At 42.5% G+C, this 8,276-nt stretch overlaps 1 protein-coding gene across 3 annotated transcripts in view; it reads left to right on the top strand.

Annotated features, from left to right (window-relative positions):
• The first annotated feature begins 759 nt into the window (after window positions 1–759).
• The window catches only part of DPH6 (diphthamine biosynthesis 6), a 213,099-nt gene continuing 205,582 nt past the window's right edge, over window positions 760–8,276 (top strand). Inside the window, exons 1-3 of one of the 3 annotated variants that reach the window (XM_063332228.1) lie at window positions 2,334–2,399; window positions 4,359–4,472; window positions 6,432–6,526. In XM_063332228.1, coding sequence (XP_063188298.1) covers window positions 6,457–6,526 — 70 coding nt within the window. In that variant the 5' untranslated portion in view covers window positions 2,334–2,399; window positions 4,359–4,472; window positions 6,432–6,456. Of the gene's footprint in view, window positions 2,400–4,358; window positions 4,473–6,431; window positions 6,527–8,276 lie in introns of all 3 variants that reach the window. The other 2 variants (XM_063332229.1, XM_063332227.1) reach the window with 2 other exon arrangements.

The raw sequence follows: 8,276 nt of genomic DNA, 5'->3' as shown, positions 1-8,276 counted from the left end.
TGGATTTACAGTTTTAATTCAGAACAGGCCTCCATTACCTTCCCGAGCCAAAAAACGAAGCCCCAACCCCCCACCAAAGTCCCTGCCCTTTCATCAGAATTTCACATCTAAGTAACTCTCTTTCACATCATCTAAGATGTTTTGAAGAGCAGAATTATACATTGTCATCATCACTAAGCTAGAAGGAAATCCAACTGTCCTGTAAGTAATTCCAATCTAAATCGAGTATTTTGTCTCATAACTGCTGGTCTGTGATGGTCAAAGCATCATCTGAGGATTTATTTTTTAAAACATGTGCTTTTTGTAATTATTCCTGTGCAGAAAAATCCATATTGTGATTACTCTCTCTTCACAACTATTTATCAAGTAAGTTTTATACTGATTGTCACCTCTTAACTTTTCAAAAGTATATTTAGGAAGGCATCATCACCTTCATATATGCCCATAACTATCCACTCCTATTTTAAAATTCCCATTGACTGTACAAATCACATGCAAACTCAAATAATCTAAAAAAAAAAAAAAAAGTGCTCTTTCAAACTGTTTCATGAGCTTCGAACAAAAAATCTTACATATTTGTCTCACTAGGCATTTATTTTGGCATACTTATTGTTATAAACAAAATGTTTTTTTCTTAGAATATTTGATTCTCTGTTTGCTTCCATCTTTTCTCTTCCCAGGAACTTCAGACCCAACAATTTGTGTGCAAGGAACTTGTTTTTTCATCTGTACCCGGTTGGTACAGATGGTTATATAGCATTGTACACCACCATGTTACAGGGGGATGGTAAGTTAGCACTCGCAAGGCATAAAGCATACTGAAGGGGTATCCAGCCCTGAGCAACAAAGCCCTTTGTTAGCTGCACCAGTTGCTGCAACTAAATTCAATAGAAACCGTGAATCAGCATTCCTGGTACAATGTACCAGTTGGACTGTGGACACCAGTGGTCGCACTGCAGATGAAGACACGGCATGGGGCAGTGCTGAGGCTCACCCTGAGGCACAGTGCTTGTCCCTGCTCACCCGGCTCTGGCCAGGGTGACCACCCAACAGCCCACCAGTGGTTTCTTCTCCCCGTTTTGGACCCACAGGCCCTCTGAATCAAAGCCCTGAGCATGGTGATCCCTCAGACCACTGCTCAAAACACTGCCACAACACCTCCAGCAATGGTGTTACCTGGTAGCATTAGGCTTTTAAAGTTAGTCTAGTGATATGGTTTCATTGTCAGAACTAACCCACAGGTTTCTTCTGTGACTTAGGATAAATAAAATTGTGTCTCGATTCAGAGACTGGGCACCTGAGTAAGCTTTTTGTTGACTTCGCCTGCAAACCTACAGTGGCGTCTGCTGAATGCGTTTACAGCAGGATTGCTCTGAAAATTAGCCCAAGATAGGGATCACACGACAAGATTAGATTTTTGGTCTGCAGAAGCTGAACCCCAGGGTGCAGGTGGATGTTTTGTGCTTGCAGAGGCCTTCATCAAGGCAGCCGGGAGCTCTGCTCTGCTCTACCCTTCCTCCCTGCTCACCTCCCGCTCTGGCCCCTCGACAGAGGCTGCTGGGGGTCACTCCAGCCACTCGAAAGGGGTCCCCTCCATCAGCCCCCCAAAGGGACGAGGTGAGGGAGCGCTGCTCTCCCGCCCACTGCCCCGCAAGCGGCCGGGGGTCACTGGCCGCCTGGCGAGCACCCGCTGCCGCCCGGTTCGCCCAGCGGCTTCCCGGGCCGGCTGCCGCGATTAGGCCGGGCCCGCGGCTACTTGTGAAGGCCCGTGGCCTTTCCTCCCCTCACGGCGGGCGCTCCCAGTCTCCCTCGCCCGGGCTGTCGTGAAGCCGGGCTGCGACAACGCCCCGCTGTGCGCTCAGCAGCCACCCGAGGGGACGGACCAGCCGCCTCACTCGGTCGCTCCCCGTTCCCTGCACAGCAGTCGCTTACAACAGGTGCGCGGCTGTAGACGGGAAGGAAAAAGGCGGGAGGGGAGCTGACTTACACGGCAGCCCCGGCAGCGGGCCGCCCGCCCGGGCCTACCAGCGCGGCCGCCCTGCCCTCCATAGGCGTCCCCCGCGCTGCCTCCGCGGCCGCGCCCTCCACGCCGCCCTCACCCGGGCCGCGCCCGGCCCCTGCCGCCCCACCAGGCTCGCAGGGCCGCGGCAGAGGCAGAGTCCTTCTCCCAGGCACGGAGAGGCGGCGGCTTGCCGCGCCTGCCGCTTGCTCAGGCAGTCTCCCGGCCTGCCCCGCGAGGAGGCTCTGCTGAGGGGAGGCGGCCAAACGGCAGCAACGGAAGGAGCCTACGGCACGGCCGCGCTCCTTCCCCGCTGCGTTTCGCAGCTGCCACGCACTCCCCTGTTAGCGTTACCGCCCCCCGGGCCCGCCAGCAGCATGAGAGTAGTGGCTTTAATCAGGTAACGGGCTGAGGGAGCGCCCGTGTGGGCCAGCGAGGAGCGGCTCGCAGGCGGAGGGAGGGCGCGGGAGAGAGGCCGAGCCCGCCCGGCAACAGCCCCGCGGGTCGCGCTCCACCCAGCGCCGACGGGGAGACCCGCCCGCCCCGGCTCTTCCCGCCCGTGTCTTTCCTGCCGGCCCAGCTCTCCCTTCCTTCCCTCCCTGCGCGGAGCGATCGGGCTTCGGCGGCGTCTTGCTTCCCGCCGGACCTCCGTCTGCTGCCCGGGGGCGGGTTGTGTCTGAGGGCCGGGGCCAGGCGGGCCCTGCCTGTAGGCAGGGGGAGGCTGTAACAATTTCCTTTCTGCTTTCCCCTTGTTCCCGGGACGCTCAAGAACTACTAGTGTCTGGTTTAAACAAAAAAAAAAAAAAAGAAAAAAAAGAAAACCAAAGCCCACCTGAAAACAACACCCAAAATTATTTCCCGCCATCGCCTGCTACCCGTTATCCCGCTGTCCCGAGTCTCCAGCGCGAAGGGGCTGCGGGGCCTGAGCCGATTGCCCCGCAGGTAGCGGGAGTTCTGCTCGCTTGCGGTTGGGTTTTCCCGCGCTTTTCCTTTCCAAATACCTTCAGCTCTCTGAGGATAAATTTTCTGAACTCTCAACGGCAGATTTTTCTAGTGTGTCTTTTGGGAGAGACTTCATTTTGCTCGTTTTTAAAAAGATGAAGCTCACTCATTTAAGTCTGTCAGGGGCTGCTGTATTTGCTTCCCCCCATGCTCTTGCTGCTTTATGTCAGTTTCTGCAGTTCTTGTACTGTAAATGGCTTTTTTGTATTTTTTTTAGAAAGAGATTAACATTTTGTAACAAGGACAGGTGTGGTGTTTTGTTCGTAAATAATAGTTAAGAAAAAAGGTAGGAAGCCTGTAAGTGGAAAAGGGTCGTGCAGATGTGAGCAGTGTATTTGTGGGTGCAGTAACTATATACTAGAGTCTTAACATTTAATGTATTAAATTCTCTCACACAACGTCTGATATCATGCCTTGTTGAAATTGGGGTTTGGCCGCAATAATTGCAAATCACTCCAAACATCATCCAAAGCGGAAAAAATACAGCAAATGTTGTATACATTTTTCAAGATTTGCCTAAATACAGAGTAGGAAAATCAGCTTCTGTGCTTTTTCTTGTGCGTTTATAGATAAGATTTTGTCTTCCAGCCTTATTTATTTTGATATTCTCTAAGCAGAGGAATGTGTTAAAAGGCAGGATGAAATAAAATCCTAAAAACAGGTTTCTGACACAATTGCTATTTTAATGGGCAATTTTACAAGGATGGATTTAGTTTCAGTAATAGTTTTAAGAAGAGTTTTAAAGAGACATCAAAGTGTCTGAAATCTTTGTAACAGAGCTAGTCTCAAAGATCAGAGGGGAAAAAAAGTATTTGAAAAGTGCTTCTTTCTTTTGAAAAGGTCAGGATTATATATAAAACTACTTTAACCTGTTCTTTTTCTTCTAAAATGTTGACCGTGCTTAAAGTTGATAGTCTTTCTTTAAGGTGGTATTTATAGGGTAAACCCTGTATTGTGTTTTGTGCTAAATCGGATATTTTAAAGACAGTCTTCTACCTGGAATATGATGTTTCTCAACTCTCTAATTCTTGTAGAATTTTCTTAGTGTAAATGGTTACACTTGTTAATAGAATGGAATTTTGCTCAGAAGTCTTTCATAGACCCATATCTTTACGGTTACTGTGCTTTTTCTGGTATTTTGTCAGTTTATAAGCCTACCGATTAACATACTTGCGACATTGTCAAAACTAACCCTGGCTGTAGCCTGACTTTGAACAGTTTTCTACAAAAAGGCCTTGTGATTTTTTCTGTGATGAGAATTCAGAGCAGTCCCCAGGCTACCTCAGTACCTGTCTTCACCTCTCTTCTTAAATCTTTTTTTCTTTTCTTTTTTTTTTTTTGTGTCACAATCTATTAGACAACAGTCAGGCTGGGACTGTGCCGAGTCCACCTTCCTCCCACAGAATGGGCTGTCTGGCTTCATTGGTCTTAACTGTCATGTGTTTTACAGCTAGAGTAGAAGGCCTTGTAGGTAGGCACCATTTCATTTTGTTTCTTTGTATGGTTAGTTTTTAGGGCCATGGTAACAGTTATATAGAAAATAAATAGCAATACAGTAGCATGTGATCCAGCGAACACTCTACCAATTTCAATCAAGTAATCAGTGGTTAAATGTGGGAAATGTGAATGTAGCCTCATCTTAACTTTTTTTTTTGTAAATTAATTGAAAAGATTAAAAGATTTATTCTAGTGTCCTTTTAATTTTTGATTTTTAAAAAAATGTTATTGAAATGCGGTAAACAGCATAGGCAATTATCTCCTGTCATAATTTTCTGAAGTTGTGTTTGGAGTTGAAATCAGATCTAGTGGGAGGCTTTCTTTGTTTAGAATGAAGTCACTCAGAAAGAAAAGAGCCTTTGTCTCATTGTGATTCTGTTAAGCCTGGAATTTCACATTATGAAGTGAATACTATCTAAGTTTTCAAGCTATCAAGCACAATATCGAGAACTAATGAACATGGTTTTATAATTATTTTTTTTTGTCTATATATAGGTTATAAGAAAGTTGTAGGTATGCATGAGAATAATGTCAGGTAAAGATGGAACCTTGAATTAGGAATCTATTTATTACCATATTTATTTTTATAGCACTGAAACATAAGCAACTGCATTATGAAAATCTGTTAAGTATGAAAGAATGCCATGTTATTTATACTACTTTTACTTTAGGTTTGAGGTATACAGCAAATGAAGGTCAGTGTACAGAATTTTAGCATGGATAAAAGCAGAAATTGAGAGGAATAGCTGTATGGTTACATTCCTGTAACACTCTTGCGTAGAGGACTGGATGAAAGTAGGAACTTCATGTTGGAAATGCTGAAGTTTGTTAGTGATATTGTGGTCACAAGGAAACAAACGGTCTGTTGTAGCAAGGACTGCTTGTACTGTCTGTTCTCTTGTCCATGTCTCAGTGGCTCTAAGGCAAGATGCAGTTTTACAGAGCTGGTCTAGATCTCTGTTCCAGTTCCTGCCCTGGACTGGTTTTTGTCCCTTGGCATTTAAAGAAGCTGCACAGAATCCCCACCTGCAGTTGTAGTTTGAAGGTTGTGAGTCTGAATGTGGTTTTTGCAAGCAGCGTGTGTTCTAGAGCACTCTTAGTTTTATTGTTAGACTGAAATATTTCTTTTGATAGTGATTAAAATCCATTAAAAATACTGTATTTCACTTGCACCAGCAGGGCAGGATTCTTTCCTCGCTGATAGTGGAAAAGGTTCCAGTAGACCTTCAATGAATGTAAAAATTAATTGTATTCTCTGTGTTAGAACATCATCTCTTGGCCTCAGAGAAGAACATTGTTCTGTTTGTTTTTCTAGTTTTTTTTTTTTAATCCACCGTGATTATTTTTATTTGCAGTTATATGCACTAAAAAATTTCTATGTTCAATGCAGTGTCAACTGAACTTACTGCCTGTAATAATTACAGCTTTTGAGAATGGGAAGTACGTTTAAAATGTTGAAACTTTAGACAAAGTATCCCATGACAGATAAATGTTATTCTTAACATGACAGTCTTCATTTAAAAAGGTTGCTAGCGCTGGCAACTCTCTGGAGCAGATATCATTGGGGTTTTTTTAATCCAAGTTATTTAGTAATGACTACAGAGTAATTCATTTCTGGAGTAGAAGACAGTCCTTGCTCTGAAGGGATTCCAGTGTAAATGTCTGTTCTTTATGGAACCTCTCATATTAGTAATAAGATACAGAACTGGAAATGTGCTTTATGGATACTGTATGTAGGCACTATACATATACAGTAAACATTGTATGGTGAAATCATCCTTTTTCTACTGCTAATATTTTGCGACCTTTTTTTAATTTCAAAACTTTATAACCAGCTCTGATGATACTGATTTTTAAGTAGTTAGGCAAAAGTCATAAGGGGCTAAAACTTTTATCAGTACTTTTAATTGCCACTGTTTTCTTTCTCTTGCAGTGGTGGGAAGGACAGCTGTTATAATATGATGCAGTGTGTTGCTGCTGGGCATCAGATTGTTGCTCTAGCCAATTTAAGACCTGCTGAAAACACAGGTATGAAAGGCACATTTCTTACAGGAGGGTTTGGGTTTTTTTTATATTAGAAACAATGTAGGCACAGCTGTGCCTGAATTAAGTTCCTTTATGTGTTTTTATATAGTATTGCATATTGAAGGACAATCTAGAAGTCTTAAAAGATGCAGAAAAAAGAAAATGCTATGGAGATAGTATTAAATATGTTTTTCCTCAGAGGGGAAAAAAAATGAAGATGAAGATCATTAAAAGAAAAGCTTACACAGTTTGAAAAAAGGAGAATATGAATATTCCTGGTGGTGAACAACGGGATTGTGTGAGTTCAGTAGCACAAATAGTAAAAGGTGGTAGAGGATATCATTAAACAAAAGAAACAAAGAAAAGAAGCTTTAAACTGTCATAAACCATTCCAGCTGCCAAACATATGCAGTTTTGCTGCTGATCATTTTTAACCTTGTATATCTTCCTCCATTATTCTAGCCCAGCATTTGTGAACTGGATTGAGGTACTGATCTGGGTTGGAACTGACCTTATTGCACTTCTTTTTCCTGCCTTTTTCATTCCTTTTAGCTTGGATCAGTTTTGTGATCAGTTCCTCACAGGCTGCACCTAGACTTACTTTTGTGAAAGAGAACGGGAGAAACTCAGGTAGTCTATGTCAGTGGTGAGGTGAGGGCGTGAGCTAGGCGTGAGCTGAGTACTTCTGTGTTGGACGAGAGCAAAAGTTAAACTTGAATTGAAATTTGAAAAAGAAGTGAGTTGTTTCCTAGTTGGTAGGGGAGAATGTTTTAGTTAGAACATAACATAACATAACATAAAGTATGTTAACTCTTCAACATATGTTACAGAATTAAGTATGATATCTCATAACTGTTTGGTAAGAAGATACACAGAAAGTAAAGGAAAAAGGGAGCTGCCATCACAAATTAATCGGGGATGGACCTGGCAAATGCTAGGGAATACAGGAACAGTTTATTTTCTGGGTAGCTAGCAAATAATCATCTCTAATCTTGTTGAAATATGTTGTCTTTAAACTAATTTATCCGCATCAGAAATGTAGAATATTGTCATTAAAATCATAAAATGCTCTCTTTAAGTGTGTAGTTGGAAATTCTGTGGAAAGTTAATTGAGGTGCTTCAGGCAATAGCGGATTCTATGCCTTTCATTTTATTTTATCTTGTACCACTGTTGCCTGGAGAGTCTCAATTAATAAAAAACCTGTGTATTCTGAACTGAGTATCGGTTTAAAGACCTTGTCATATTCATATATGTCGAAAACCACTGAGTTTTCTTTTAAATCAGCTCTCCTGGTCTAGGTTGGTTAGTTGTGATTATGTGTCTGGATTTGCCTATTTTGAGCAAAAGCATATCTGTTGTACGGTGTCAAATGTGACATGACCTAATTGTTACATCACAAGTTAGTTATCTTGATCAATGTTACAGACCTTTCTCTTTGCAAGATGTGCTACATAGGTATACAGCAGAGATGCTTGATGTGTCTATGTAAATTGAGAGAAGTTCCAGTATTACAAATTAGCGTTAAAATAGTGAACTGTGTTAGCTTTTAATAAATAAAGTGGAGATTTCACCAATAATGATGTATTGCTTTATCAATCTGCTTGAAAAATTATTGGAAAGATTTTATATGTAAACAGTTTATCGTATAATTTGAGATTTAATTCTAGTCCATGATGTCTGTATTTTAGCTGTTTTTTTTCTTATCTGCTAGCTACAAACTGCTTGTAAGAAAATTCAGTTAAATTTTTCTTC

The sequence above is a fragment of the Chroicocephalus ridibundus genome, chromosome 4, assembly GCF_963924245.1.
Source record: "Chroicocephalus ridibundus chromosome 4, bChrRid1.1, whole genome shotgun sequence".
Lineage (NCBI taxonomy): Eukaryota > Metazoa > Chordata > Aves > Charadriiformes > Laridae > Chroicocephalus > Chroicocephalus ridibundus.
Note: the sequence above shows the minus strand (reverse complement) of the source record. Positions and strands in the feature narration are given on the sequence as shown.